Below are 16134 nucleotides of genomic sequence, written 5' to 3' on the forward strand. Positions count from 1 at the left end.
CGGCTTTGGTGGTCAAGTCAGAATTTGAGAAGATGATTGATTTGGGTTGGGGTGTTATTCGATAGAATGTAGATTGTTCGGTTGACTACTTCTGCACATTTTCTTCCTTTATTTAGCTGAGTGAAGATCAATTGTGGTGTGTCTGTTCTCTAGACATGGGACAAACCTTAGTTGACGTGTAAATTATTGCCAAGATCTCGAATATGTTACATGACTGAGACCGGTATTCGAGAGTGGACATATCATTTTGCGTATGTTTGTTTCTAGTTAGTCAGCAGTTTACGGCATGCTGCACATAAATAAAGTTCGGCGTTTGTAGAGAATTAATTTGAAGTCTATATCTTGGGAATTATGATGAACTTGTGATTGGTGAGGTGTAGCCAAGTGCATGACATTGAGAAGTACAGCTAAAATGGTGTAATATAGATGGTTTATAGAGAAAGTACATGTGTTCTTGCAGTCTAGGAGTCTGAGGATGTTTGTAGAAAAGTGAACAGACAAGGAAGGAAGGACAGTCAGGCGTTTGTGCTGAGGGGGGGACGATACCGAATTTGTAAAAGGAGTTCTGAGGGTGACTTAGGTCCGCTGATGTAAGAGGGAAGATTAGCTCTGAGTGTCTGGTCTGTAGAGAGAAAGAGCAGGTTGACGGTGCTTTCCTAGGATTGGAGAGCATTGCGGTATATAGACGCTGTAGGAATGGGATATTTTTTTTTCGCATACTGGTTAAGTGCACTGTTTTGTGTCAAATGTGTATATACTGTATTGTTTATGTTATGTGATGAGTAGAAAGGAAGTTGTAAGGACGGTAGAGATATTTCCAGAGTAACAGGGGTCAGGAGAGTGTATTTCCGATACTTAGCTCATTGTCGAATGCCAATCAATTGAGACCGCGATCATAACATTTAACTGTAAGTATAATGATATCAACGACTTCGGTTTCGAGAGTGCAAATATAATTTTTTGGTCTGTTTGTTTCTAGTTACTCAGTGGTTTACAGGATGCTGTACTTCGAAAAAATTTGGTGTGTTCTTGAAATCTATGAGCCTGGAGATATTTGTGGAGAAAAAGCGACCAGGCAAGGAAGATGAGACAGTAACGCATTTGTGTTGAGGGGAAGCGATCGCTGAATTTGTGGAACAGTTCGGAGAGGGACTTCTGTCCGTTGATGTAGAAGGACTGATTACCGCTGAGTGCCGCGTGTGTAGAAAGAAGGAGCAGGTTCACAGCACTTCCTTAGGAATGGAGAGCATTGGGGCATATAGTCGGTACTGTAAAGTTACTGTGGCTTACATTGTGTAGAGTTTGCATATAATGGATTGTAAAGTTACTATTGCTTATGTTATGGGATGAGTAAAGAGGATGACCGTCTGTGTGTGTGTGTGTGTGTGTGTGTAGATTGAGGGGGCTGTAGAGGTAATTTGGCGATCTCTGTAAAAGTAAGCACAGAAAGCCTCAGAAAGAAAATCAGGATCGTACTTCGATAACGGGGCCTTAGGAAATTAGGCCAGTAAATTCGATAAGAAGGAATAGGAATGATTAATCGGTTGTGCTGGGATATAGGAGGGTTGAGAACATTTGCGTATGTTGAGAGCTGGAAGGGTAGGAAGTCAGGAGCGCATTCAGTATTATTTTCGCGAACAAGTTCTGTTAGGGTAAGATTTGAATTTACAAACAAGCTGAGAAAACACGAAAGCGAGCGTTAACTATTTCTGGGGGCACTATACAATTTCGGAGAGGTTAACTGGGCTCTTATTTTTTTTACACAGTCAGATGATCGTTTTAGATTGTGAGGGGAGGGCACCGCTGGGATGTGTGCAGACGGTGTGTGTGTGTGTGAACTCGCTCTCGGCTATTCTGACAACAGACGTGAAGGTGGATATGTGTCGCAAATAGGCCGGGAAGCAATGGAATGCGGCCTTAACCTGTGTGCTGGACCGCACTGAGTTAGGACGGTGACAGACGACGCGCGCGGCCTGGCTTGGATAGTCATGTTCGGCGTCTAGGTGTTGGGTGTGAATGCGGCTGTCTTCAAGTCATGTTTGAGGGGTCGAATAGAGACCTTTCAGCGAACTGAGAGCTGTCGGACGTGTGTGACGTAGTGTGGGACAGGTTGATTGCGCGCGTCTGTTGAGTTATTTTGCTATGCGTTATTTGGACAGATTACGAGTACTGATGGCGTTCACAGCTATGTGTACTGTATTATTTAGGAGCAGTTTGATATTGTGCACTGAAATTAGGAGCTGTTTGCGTGTCTGCTGATTGTGCAACATGACACCAGATACATCAGGACGAGTGTTTTTTGTATGAGAGTGATAGATATGCTCGATGCGTAAATACAATTTACGTTAAGTATTTGTGGGACGATATAGAATATGAGAGAGTTCGAGTTGGTTCTTGTTTTTTCTACTTGGATGTTTTGTTAGATCGAATTGCTGGGGCAAGTAGCTACGAGAGCGCGAGGGCTGTGTTTGCAGCATATCTCCGCCTCTCAGCGGTTAACTACAGGTGGGGCGAGCGATGTTCTCGGCTTAGGTACTGGGGGTATGCTCTGGCCATGTCCTACACCGTGTGGATTGAACAACAGTATTCGGGTCATAGTTTAGTTAGAATATTTACAGAGGAGTATGTCCGACGCGAGTATAAAGGTCCAGGCTGTGAGGTGGGCGGTGTCGCGCTCGTGGTGCGTGAGAGAGGCAGAGCGGGCGATTTTGAGTCATCACAGGTGGCTTAGGTTAGTGGCTCTGTTTGCCACAATTTTCTTGTGTTGGTAGCGAAATACGAACTGACCATCAGAATTCAAACTTGGCCTATTTGTATAAACAGAATGTGATATAGGTTAATGTAGGTTAGTACACGTTAGTGCACGTTAATAAACGGCAGTACACATTAGTACATGTTAGCCAACGAACAAGGGTCGGGACTTAAGCTATTTCATTCCAAGGCAGAGTCCTTGGATTCGTGAAGCTGTCACCATACACGTACACGTCCGTACCCTCGATACCATCTGAAACGAGACTCGTCCTCCCAGGCAACACGTTTCCAGTCATCAACAGTCCAATGTCGGTATTGACAGGCCCAGGCAAGACGTTAAGCTTTGTGTCTTGCAGTCATCAAGGATACACGAGTGGGCCTTCAGCACCGAAAGCCCATATCGATTCTGTTTCTTGTATGTTTCGCACGCTGACACTTGTTGATGGCCCAGCACTGAAGTCTGCAGCAATTTTCGTAAGGGTTGCACTTCTGTTAGGTTGAACGATTCTCTTCAGTCGTCGTTGGTCCCATTCTTGCTGGATCTTTTTCCGGCCCCAGCGGTCTCGGATATTTGATTTTCTACCGGATTCCTGATATTCACGGTACAGTCGTGAAATGGTTGTACGGGAAAATCCCCACTTCATCGCTACCTCGGAGATGCTGTGTCCCATCTCTCGTATGCCGACTATAGCACCACGTTGAAACTCACTTAAATCTTGATAAACCGCGATTGTAACAGCGGTAACCGATCTAGCAACTACACCAGACACTTGTTGTCTTACATAGGCGTTGCCCACCGTAGCGCCGTATTCTGCCTGTTTACGTATCTCTGTACTTGAATACGCATGCCCATACCAGTTTCTTTGGCGCTTCAATGTATATCACATAGCAATGGTACAAGTTGTGGAGGAAACACGTAATAATCAAAAGTGTTCACGTGTACTAATCAGTTTCATACAAATATCCGATAGCACCTTACACACATTTCTTGCTTACAATCGCTCAAACACGTTGTTAGCAGTAACATTCCTTTTTTCCCAGAGAGTCCGTAGTCCTCAAGGCTAATTGTCGTAACGTATTGAGGAAGTAAGAGCTCTAGAATATTTTTTCTAATGTGTGGGTACAGCTGTGTTCTTGAATGAGAAGAATTGTGCAGTCACTATCCCCCTGTAATGGCGATAACTAAAGCATGATCATACTTTGCACAATTTACTCACTACCACTCCTTAAATTCACTATTAGATTACGACATTACCTTATTCACAGACATCCTGCACACATTTGAAGTTGAATAACTGAATGATGAGGGATTCGTAGTGATTATTTAGTTTCATACAGCTGGTGCGCTGGTAGAGACAAACAGAAGCCGATTGTATGCTTGGAATAAAGCATTCTTTGCATTCAAGTGTAATTGAGGTTTCTACATAACATGGCATTCCTTACTGAAAATTCAGCTCCCCACACACACGTTAAAGGCTCTAAACAGGAATGTATCGCCGTTTATCGCACATACAACAAGCAAAATCTTAGTACGACGTTCTAACAGGCTCTTTTATTTTTTCGTAAAGAACAGAATTTTGTCAGATGCGACAACAGACCCGTCTCGAGGTGATCCTCCTCCTGCTCCAAATATTAAACAGGTGCGGTGCTCAGCAACACGAAATTAAAATGTACGTAGACTTCATACATAACAATTTTCCGGTTTCTGCTACCATTTCCTTAGCCCCTGAAAATTAACTATGAATGGCTGTTCTTTGGTTTATATTCCACTCGCAATGATTTCTTAGTCTGGGGAAATTTGTATGCCTGAGTGGCATGTCTACGGTAGCTATGCATGGATTGCAGTGCCGCAAACCTCGACTATTGGCGGTTGAATATATTGTGTGTTCATTGGATTTACAAGTATCAAAATATGGGAAGGTTTCGTGGATGTGGTGAATTCCATGAAATTACATTCTTTATTCATCGACAAATATGAGATGGTGGGAGGCTTTTTTTTCTACAGGACAGTACGAAAACGATACCCAGCTGGTGCGAGTGTGAACGAATCAAAATTTTTTTTTACACCCATAAGTGAGAATCAGGAATGTTACGCTGCTTGAACATACAAATAATGTGGCTTATGTTCCGACATAACACCGGACATTTGTGGGACGTAATCAGATCACTACTCACGTAAAAAAAATTATATTTGTCTAGTCGTAAGGGAGGAGAGATTTAACGTCGTGAATGGTGACATCAACGAATTTAGAAGTATATCTGGACGAAAGGGGTGATAGAAGCATTTCGTAAACAGGACCACAATATAGCACCGAGGGTTCAACTGGATGTGCTTAATGTACAAACAGGGCAGGCAACACAGCTTAACAAATTGGATACACAGAACATCCCCTTATTGGGTACCCCTAAGAAGATCCTCGCGTTTTCTTTGTTGCATTTTTGACTGCGATGTTGACTGCAGCACACCAACCCTTGTCGGAGATGTCTTTCCAACCCTGTCGTCAATGCGAGCGCCGTTGCTTATCACATAGCGCCGGACGCCTGTGCTTTACAACACTTGTTTCAGAGAGTCTTGGCAGGATACAGCACCTTCCGGAAGCGCTGATTGGAAAACTTAAATGTCGAATAATTTCCTGGAACCGAGGAGAATCGAGACCTGTAGCCGGTGTGAGTATGTGCATACCATAACTTTTTCGTGTACTATACACATATAAAAGAGAACAGCACTGCTTGTGTGAAGTGTGTATATGTTGCAATATAAAGTTACTTCAGCTAATGTTCTGACATGTGCAAAGAAAATGACTGTGTGTCCATCGTGAAGGAGGTAATGATTTGATACGGAAAATTTCATAACATCAGCGTGTGAGAGAGATGTTACACGGAAAATTATGTGATCTATAGATAGTGTTATTTCAACGTGAAATTCGTTCGAGAACCAAAGACATTAAGAGGAGACATTTTCATTACATCGCTCAGTGTCAGACTGCAGAAACAGTCGTAATATTTAATTGTATTTACACTGATGGACATGCACCTGGTTCCCAATATTCTTGTGAGTCTGGTGATGGACGTTGACAGCATAGCAGCTAGCAGGCGGGTCAGGGTTGGAAACAGAATCTCAGCGGACGCCTTTGTTCCCGGATGGGGCTTGCCCACACTTCGTACACCAGTTTGGAGAGTCCGAGAAAGCTTCCAGTGTGCTGTGGCTTGTGACAATTTGGCTCGCGGCTCCCCCTGGATGGGGGAATAGTGAACTAATACCCAGTTTGTGTTAGGTAGCTTTCGCGAACGTGCATATTGCAAGTATGCTCCGTGGAAATCTGAGAAGATTCAATACGGCTAGTGTTTGCGCTGGGCGTATTGATAACATTCGAATTCCTCCCGGGGAGGACACTCCATCGCTGGTGGTCCTCTCTCTGGCTGACACACACTTCCGCAGCAGCTGTCAGAGAGGACATGGGCCGTGTTCACAGCAATCGTTTCCTCCGGTCTCTGAGCAGTAGCGGTGGAGCACAGGCGCGCTGCGTTTGGACGTTCAGAAGGTGAGTATGTGGGCTGTGAGAGTGTCTTCAGCGATCTTAGGCATCTCACCCTGAACGGACCATGTTTCTCGACACGTTGCGGTGGTATTTGTTGTTGTTATTATCCTATCACGCGGTAGACTCTTTCTTCCCTTATTCTTCATCGAGGTGTAGCTGAGAGAACCTGGCAACTTAGGAATACTACAGTGCTTTTAAAAAATAAAATATGCTTAGCAGACCAGTAGCAGTGGGGAACTGCATAATGGTGATTGTATAAATTAATATCAAAATTTGAAATTCCAACAATCATTTCATACATCACAGCTTCCAGTCGTGATATCAAATAATATTCGGTTGCATTATTCACTGAAATTTTCTCGTCAGAAACACAGAACTATTGCTTATGCATGCAAACTACTGTGTGTATTTGAAGAAAATTGTTTAAACGTCTATATTAACGATTTAATTAATATTTCCTGTGGCACAGCTTCTGAAGCAACATTTGTGCCATCTTCAAAATCAGATAATCAACACTAGATGTAATAACTCCTCAAGGAGTTCATGTTCAGTGTCAAATGTACCACAAAGGAAGTACGCCAGGAAGGTGGGGGTATTTAGAGTCCAAGGCAGAATGGAAAAGTGTCGCACTTCTTTAAATATCCCACGCTAGTTTTTGAGTTTTTGTCATCTGCAAAGCAAATTACGACTCTCTCTCGCTCTCTCTTTTTGTTTAAAGTGTATTTCGAGTCAGCCTGCTACTAGTTTTGTGAAATCACCAATCTGTGTATGTGTGAAATAGTTAATGCATCAGCCTTATATGCCATACATCATGATCATGTGACTGTAAATTATTGATTTATTAAATTCAATAGAATTTCTGTCTCGATTCCCAGTCAGGCACTTCCTTTGGAAGGAGCGAGTAACGCGTGTGCTGGTACCTGACAGGTTGGTTCATGCTTACAGACCATTTGAGATGGGAGAGGATGCCAACAGGAAGTGTGCTTTTGTTGCTGGTGATTAGCCCTTGCTACCTGCACAGGCCTGCACGGTCTGGCACCCAACAGCCATCGTGTGGCGCAACTGAGGGTGGCGAGATGTGAGAAAGTTTTTCAGATATGTTCAAGAGGTTTGTGACAGTGTAGTTTCATGTTTCCTTATGTGACTGGAATGAAAAATCGCCGCAATGGCTTGAGTATTCTACATATCGCGATATAATTCTTTAAATAAACTATATTCCATCACCATGTTGTATACCATAAATTGCTTAAATAAGTACTATTCCACATATTGTCTAAATTGCTTAAACAATATTCCATACATGGGCAATTGATCAATCAATATTTCCAGAATGGAGGGGCAAAAAAATTTGAAAGGTATCGATTTAATTAGTTAATTAGTCTATCAATTTGATACAGTAGTGGGGGGGGGGAGGCTAATCGAATAACCTGGAGCAGCTCAGGAATACCGAAAGTGGCACAACTGAGCTATTTCCCACCAATTTTACCAATCAGTTCAATTAATTAGACAGTTAATTTGACATCAAAAGTAGTGCTAGATTTCTGAGGGGGTTGGAAGAGAAAGGGTAGAAGGGGGTAGGGGTGACATATAAAATCACTTAACTGAACAATAGTTGAAAGACAGATTACCTCCAGGAGTTCATTATCTTCTTAGCACAACAGTGGGCTAAGGACCTGTCAGTCAAAAGAGAACAATAGTTTTGCCCCTGAATGCACACTTGCCCCTGATGGAGGCAACCTGCACTAACAAACTGTGCTCGTGCTGTCTGCTACTTCTGATCAGCCAAAGTGCTCGGCATTAATGTGACCTTGCAGGGTAACAGTGGGCCCTGTGGAGCATCACCATATGGCGGCCCAAATCATCACCAAACCGCCGTATTCTTTCAGTCTTAGAACGTAAACTCGGTCAGAACTACTAAACAGTTTGAAACAAGTCTCATTCAACAAAATGAAATTCTTTCATTGTTCCATAGCGCAGCTTTTATGGTGACGGAGGTCAGTCCTCGCTGTTTTGGTGCTGACAAGGTTCGCGAGTGGGATATTCAGTTCTGCAGTGACTTTGCAGCTGTCGTCTCCTTATTTTGCGTCACAGTCCTTTTCAATGACCATTCGTCACGATCACTCAAAACCAAAATTTCGTCTGCGTTGGAATTAGGGCATGCCTTTTTTCCGTTTTCCTTGTATGCGGAATAAATGTTCGATACGGTGCTTCTTGAAGCACCTGACAGTTCTGCTGCCTCGGTTACTGAAGCACCCGCCATGCGTGCTGCGACATTCTGCCCGCGTCCGAATGGACAGAGGCCCGACGTGGTGCACTCACCATGGCACAGGAAACTGTTCTGGCCACGACTGACCCTGGCAACTTATTGAGGAAACTGCACGGGCCCCTTCGTGTTCAGACACAGAGTGCAACCTGCAGGTTTGGCTAGCATCTACATTTATATTCGAGGACATATTTGTCCACACCCTGCACATAAAAGGCTCGGGTGTGACAAAGTCAAAACGTCCCCACGAACATGGTCTGTAATATAGAAACTGTCAGTCATTATTGGCAGCCTCTGACTTCCACCTATACTCAGACAAACGGGAAACATTTTGGACTCAATGAAGAGATGTAGATGGTTAGCTGATAGCCTTTGAAGATCGTTCTTCACGGTATATCCTCACTCGCGAAAGGCTGTACAACGTCCATTGATCTTAAAGGTTGAAAATGAAGTGTATTTTCCTCCTAATAAACTCACTGGCGGGCAGAGAACGTTTCGTAATACTTCATAGCAGTACGCGCAAGCCAGTGTGCTTCTCAGTAGTTCAAAACCGCGCGGCGCATAATGTCGCGTGAGTCCATGCTGTATGAAAAAGTACTTACTCGGATATACACAGTAGGTCAACCATAAGTTTTCTTCGCCATCATTCTGAAAGCGTAGACCACCGCCCTGGTAATAGACGTCGGCGACGTGCGTGCAGAAACAGTCGAGCTTCGTGGTGCCATTGGCTGCCAGAAAAAGCAGCCACGACGCTGCTGCAGCCCACGGATGCATTGTGAGCTGTCGTCGCCGTAATGGAAACACGCCAAGTGTGCGTCGCGTGCGCCGCAGACACAGTGCAGAGATAGACGTAGCGGAAGTCTTTCCGCAGGATGAGTTAACCACAGGACGCATGACGTCTCTCGTCCGGAACACAGCCATTTTCCATTTTGCTTCGAGAGCCGTCACAAAAAAGAATTCGTTCCTTTTCTGCGTGCTTTCAGAATGACAACGAGTTCGATTAGCACACTTGCAGACTTACAGGAAGTATCCAGAAATGCTGGTTTATTATTCCGGCACAAAAATAGCCAGACGTGCCTCTCTTAGATATTATGCATAATAGCACCTTAAGCAAAAAAACAAAAAAAATGTTGATCACAGTGACGATGATGAACATATGTGCGAAATACAGTGCGCTAAACATTATGAGTAATGTCTGCCAGGAGACTGCGTGTTTTAGGTACCTGGTGTTGTATGTTTAAGGTAACGAGATGCCAACGATTTGCAGAGACACGGCAGTCTCAGTTTATTTGTCGAGCGGGAAAAGGCATTGCGGCTTCTGATGTGTTTCTAGGTATAGAAAGCTGATCCACATTCCTACTTTTCAAGTACAACGAGAGTTTTTTTCTCAAAGGAACCATTACAGAGTGGACTTCACTCTTTCTCCCTCCTCCCTCACCCCTCTCCCCCGCCACACACACACACATACACACACAAACACACACACACACACACACACACACACACACACACACACAAACACACACATCCCAAATATCGAGACGAGGAATACACTATGGTGCAAACTGAATTTTGCGGGAGTAGGAGGTGGCCTGACTGTTGAAAGCCTGTTGGCTGAACCTGCCGTCTGATGTCGGAAGGAGGTGAACTGCGAGCCGACGAGAGTGGCTCAGTTCAGCTGAGGTGGAGAAAGAGTTTGGTGGTGGCGTCAGAATACACGCACTGTAGTGCAGGAATGAGAAACGCGATCATAGCGCAGTGCACTACGTCTGGTTGAGCAGGATGGCTTGCTTACAGTGATCCTTGGGTGACAAGACACTGGGCCTCTTCCTTAAGATTTTCACCTCTCATCACGTATTAGGCCTCACAGGAATTACTTACGTATCAGGTGTAGAAGTATGAAACCGGAATTTGATTGCAATAATTACACATCTGTTGTTTGAAACCGATAAACAATATTTCATTCTAAATAATCTCTATTGCTTTATACATTTCTCCTAACCCTCCGGCAGGCTATGAATGACATGCCAAAAAGCAGTCCTTCTTTTGAAGGGAACCAGTCAGAAGCGTTGTCCGGCGACAGCGTGATGCAAATAGGTGATAATCGGTCGGAGCCAGGTCTGGAGAGTGTTTCCCAGTGGACGCCTCGACCGTTACCCTGACACGTTTTACTGTGTGTGATGCAGCGTTGTCATGGAGCAGTATGACTTTGTGTTGCCTTTTCCCATATTCCGGTTGCTTTTTGAGTAATGATCGATTTAAATGGATCATTTGTTGTTGGTAGCGATCAGTGCTAGCGGTTTCACCAGCTTTTAGCAGCTCATAAATGACACGCTTCTGATCCAACCAAACACAGAACATTGTCTTATTTCCAAAGCGATTTGCTCTTGCACTGGGTGTATATTTTTTGCCCGGATTCACCCATGATTTACGACGCTTATTATTTTCAAAATACTTCCATTTTTCATCACCTGTTATTATTCGATGGAGAAAAGACTTTCTTTTGTATCTGGCGAGCAGCATTTCACAAGTGGTCTTTCGATTTGCTTGCTATCTTTCATTCAGCTCATGCGGGACCCATTGTCCCACTTTCGGCACCTTTCCAATAGCTTTCAGCCGAAGAGAAACGGCTTTCTGCGTCGGATTCAATTCTTCCGCGAGTTCCTGTTCAGTTTGAGTATCATCTTCATCCGGTGAGACCTGCAATTCGTTGCCTTCAAACTTTCTCGGTAGTTTCTCGCGCTCGTCGTTTGTCACGCCAAATCACCACTTTTGAATTTTTTGAACCATTCGAAACACTTGTTTTCTCAAGAGCATGTTTGCCGAAAGCTTCTACAAACATTCGATGCGATTCTTCAGCAGTTTTCTTCAAATTATAACAAAAACCAATGCTGTCTGCAAATCATAGTTCGCAGACGCAAAACTCGACATTTCTACGCGTTTGAAACAGATACCGATGTATGGAACTTGGGTTACTCGTCAGCCATTACAGGAAGCAGATGACCTGCAGACGCGATCTCAAGGGGCCCTACACTGACGGCTAGCACCACCTACACGAAAATTCCGGTTTCATACTTCTACAACTGGTACAGTAGTACCTGAACAACGCAAACTAAGAGTTAATTTGACCAAATCTTTAAAACGAAAGCAGCAACTGCAGTTGTAAATCTTGACATAGTAAACTAATAAAATTCTTCAGAACTGTTTGTACACCTGATACCAGTAAAAGCTTCAACTTAAATAGAACAAATGAGATTCTAAACCTCTGTCAGGAGCAAATATTTTAAGACCAAAGAACAAATAAATTTAAAAAAGCTTAATGCTAATGATTGTAGACCTCAGCATTACAGAAAAAAAAAATTTAGCAATAATTGGTTTGCTTAGAAATGTTTCACAAAATTTTAATTTCAATAATTAACAAACTGCCGGCCGGGCCTGGCCGAGCGGTTCTAGGCGCTAGAATCTGGAACCGCGCGACCGCTACGTCGCAGGTTCGAATCCTGCCTCGGGCATGGATATGTGTGATGTCCTTAGGTTAGTTAGGTTTAAGTAGTTCTAAGTTCTAGGGGACGGATGACCTCAGATGTTAAGTCCCATAGTGCTGAGAACCATTTGAGCCAATTACCAAACTGGCTCAACTCAACACCAACTGGCAGATTAACTAGGTCTCTGCCAAGTTGCATCATCGTCACCTTCATGATCTGGCCAGACCTAAACACCTTCCCCCCTCTACCGGATCTGCAGTCACCACGTTACTATGGAAACCGCCAACAAGAACGGAGGGAGGCCCCTTGTTTGTGGCGGCGGCGTACAACAGAGAAAACCACACCAAATCACACAGTACTGGTAAGTTACCCGTAACAGTTCGCAGTGAAATGTGTATGAACTGTAAATTAATTGAGTGGCATCAATTTGGAAAACAGTAATGCACAATTCAGTAGCGAGATAACTGACGGCCGCAATGACTTACCGTCTAACATTCTGCGTGGTGTCTGTTTGTTCTATATCGTGTCTCCCTACCACTTTCGCGCAACGACGCTCTGAGCTTGTTTTTTAGGGAATTGACTAGTTTGAACCTGGGACCTGTTGCTGGTAAGGAGACGCCAGACCACACATGACATGTAGAGTTCAGAAGAGTTCAGTGAGACTAGTGATGATATAACCAAATACTTAATGATTTCAGCGTCAGCTCCACTGCACTCCCTGTAAAAGAATCTTAATACTAATTAAATTTTGTGGAAGGGGTTCAAGGCTTTCCTATTTTTAGTTAGCTGGTAAAATAACGTCGAAAAAGCAGTTAAGTTTACCATTGGAAATTTTATTCTACTCACAAAACATTGTTTATAAATTGCACTATTGATAAAAGGAAATGTTTTAATACAGGATGGTAAAAACCAACTGCGTTCAACAAAAATGTGAACGAATATTCCCTGAGTGGGTTTCCAAGTTCTACAATGGATTGAAGGATGACCTATGCCATATCACATCTATAATGTAGGTTTAAATTAAGTTTCACAAGAGAGAAAACTATCAAAATGGTCTACAGCAACCCTCAATTATCTTTAATTACTTATCTAACTTGTCGTAAATTACAGTGGCTGATGTGGCTTCTCAATAACTATATAACAGAAAAATCATCGAATTTCAGATTTTTACTTCAAGTGGCAAATGTGAACACCATGAGCTTTAATTGACGATCGACACTAGTATTCCGTAAAAAGGGGATGTAGCAGATGAGACTTCTGCAGTTCTGAGTGAAGCCTTATGCGCTCAAAAATGCGGCATCGCGTGCGTTCATTACCTTGTCGGTGTCCGTCAGGGGGCGGCGGGCAGCACAGCTCCGCTCACCTCACTGTCTCGGAAGCAACTCTCTCCTAACTTCTCCTTACTACAATTTACCGAAGTTGGTTTTAAAAAAACTATCTGGCTGTGTTTTCATCTGACCAATCGGGGTCTCAATGTTAACCTTAAGCTCTGCCTACAAAAAGTCTGTCTATCCAATGAGAAACGTTATACTTTTCGTGGTGGGGCAATGTTTTTTGAAGTTTGCAACGTAAAAGAGACGCGAAAAAGTCTCACGCTAAAACCTGCAGCTGGTGTGGTCCTTTAGTGTTATCGTAAGATCTATACTGTTCTTCTGAAGGGCTCTAGCTTTTAACATGGGCTGGGGGGTGGTCCTAACGTAACAGAGACGCGAAAAAGTCTCACGCTACAACTTGCGGGTGGTGTAGCCCTTTTGGTGTTATCGTAAGATCTATACTCTTCTTCTGGAGGGCTCTAGCTTTTAACATTGGCTGGGGGGGTGGTCCTGAGGTAATAGAGACGCGAAAAAGTCTCACGTTAAAACTTGCGGATGGTGTGGTCCTAGCGGTTAGCTGGCGACATGGGTGCCCGTCCGTCCCTTATCGTAGGGCCTTCCAGCTTAACATGGTTCTGCTCTCGGCTTCTGTTCTCGTTTCTCCCCTCGGAACTGCGTCTGTCTCACGGTGGGAAGGTATGACATGCATTTAGGCATTCTTGTGTTTGTGTATTCCATTTGCTCACTCGTTACTCGTATTACTTTGGTTAATTTAATGTCACGATTTATTTGGAGCTATGTGACATACTACTGGATTTGCTTATCGTGTCAGGGTTTTCATGGAAGGTGTTGAATTTGCCTGACACCTTACAACCGCACAATCCTGAAACTGGAAAATCAGTCATTAAGTCGCTTCACTTTGACTGTGAGCTGAATTTCCACTTTGCTTAGGCAAATTTAGACTTCAGTAACAATAGGGTGGACCGCACAGCTCTTGCTCAAAGTTTTCTAAACACAGTCCTGAAGACGGCACCTGAATTAGGCTGTTTTGGTGGCGCAGCTAAACAGGCCGTAACAGCACGGTGTCTGTAGGAACCAGGAAAGCCAGCTGACGCTCCGCCGTTACGGGTCAACAGAAGGCCTCTGGGAGCTCCGGATGGCGCGGCCGCCTACTCGTGTGTCCGGCAAGCAAGCCACTCGCCACGCGTCAGTCACGCCCACTCTCTCTCTCTCTCTCTCTCTCTGCAGTCCTGTAGGCTTTTGTTGTAGGCCAGACTGCGGCTCCGCGCTTGCGCACGGCTAAAGAAGGCTTTTTCATGCCGGGCGCGCGCCCTTTGGCCTCAGTTATGTTATACTCTCAGCGGCGTTGACAATCGACAGGTTGGCAACGACCATATCGCATAGTATGACGCTTTTACAGCAGAATCCCATCTGGACCGAGAGAGTGACATATTATTGTAAGTTGTTACACCGTCGCCGAAGTACTGAAAGTGATCGGTAACTACGGTAAGAGGAACGTAGCTTTGGAAAAGAAGCGTCGTCGCGGGTACTTAATGACAGCTGACAAGTGAGGCCTAGTGGAACGTGCGCCCGTTGTATCTTGTAGTAAGACCAAACAAAAGGACCCGAAACTCTGAGACGCGTCAGGGTGGAGAGGAGCTTCCAAAACGCGTGTTATAAGTGGGTGTTCAATGGGACAAGACATTGTCTCGTCATACTTATAACACTCTTGTCCGCTACTGTTATACCGTAACGTTAAAGCTGGTGGCAGACCGTGTAATGAAATATTTTTATTCAAGCAATTATAGTATAAAGAAGCGGAGCAGTGTTACCCTCTGAGAGGAATTATACTGACCGTGTTTTACCTAACGGAGGCGGCTTATCGCAAGTGAAAGTCAAAATTACGTAAATATTTAAACAGTTCCAAACAATATTTTACCTATCTACATTGTTCAAAGAGTAAAGAAAATGGTCGCCAGCCTAATTACACAAGAGAATGATTGAGAGTCTAGTCCAAGAAGATAAGTATGAGTGACTTTAACGGACAAACACAACCTATACTTTGCCACACGAGAGTGCTATGAACTCTGACACCTGCATATGTTCACGTTAAAAAAAGTGCTAACAGTTATAAGAGAACGTGGCTATTTGGATAATGGTAACAGAAAATGACATATACTTCTGCCTTCAGGGTTTGGTCCAACTGAATGATCTCAATAATATAACTATGAATATTCACTGTAGAATCATAAAATAGGCATAGGTTCAATATTACTTTTTAAACATTTTCCTGTCTGACAAAAAAATTGTAAATGTAGTTCACTGCAAAATTATGAACTGGTCATAGGTTAGGTCTCTCTCTCAGCTAAATACTTTTCTATTTAGAATGAAAGTTAAATGTATTTCACTAGCAAAATATTTCTCAGGAGAGCTTCTGTAAAGTTTGGAAGGTAGGAGACGAGATACTGGCAGAAGTAAAGCTGTGAGGACGGGGCGTGAGTCGTGCTTGGGTAGCTCAGTTGGTAGAGCACTTGCCCGCAAAAGGGAAAGGTCCCGAGTTCGAGTCTCGGTCCGGCACACGGTTTTAATCTGCCAGGAAGTTTCATATCAGCGCACACTCCGCTGCAGAGTGAAAATCTCATTCTGAAGACAAAAGATCATTACAGAGATTACACTTCATTGCAGTATCGAATTAATCGTGCACTAATTACAGAAGTTCAACGATGGGATGTTGAACAAAATAGAAAGGTAAATGAATCAACAAAAGGTATGTACTGACTAAG

General features: G+C 43.7%; 1 protein-coding gene across 3 annotated transcripts in view; it reads right to left on the minus strand.

Moving 5' to 3' along the window:
• The window catches only part of LOC126481085 (uncharacterized), a 258316-nt gene extending 248967 nt beyond the window's left edge, over positions 1-9349 (minus strand). For all 3 annotated transcript variants that reach the window (XM_050104586.1, XM_050104584.1, XM_050104585.1), the window contains exon 1: positions 9156-9349. In XM_050104586.1, the coding sequence (XP_049960543.1) occupies positions 9156-9327 (172 nt within the window). In that variant the 5' untranslated portion in view covers positions 9328-9349. The remainder of the gene's footprint in view (positions 1-9155) is intronic.
• Positions 9350-16134: the final 6785 nt, after the last annotated feature.

Source organism: Schistocerca serialis, chromosome 5 (genome assembly GCF_023864345.2).
Source record: "Schistocerca serialis cubense isolate TAMUIC-IGC-003099 chromosome 5, iqSchSeri2.2, whole genome shotgun sequence".
Classification (NCBI taxonomy): Eukaryota; Metazoa; Arthropoda; class Insecta; order Orthoptera; family Acrididae; genus Schistocerca; species Schistocerca serialis.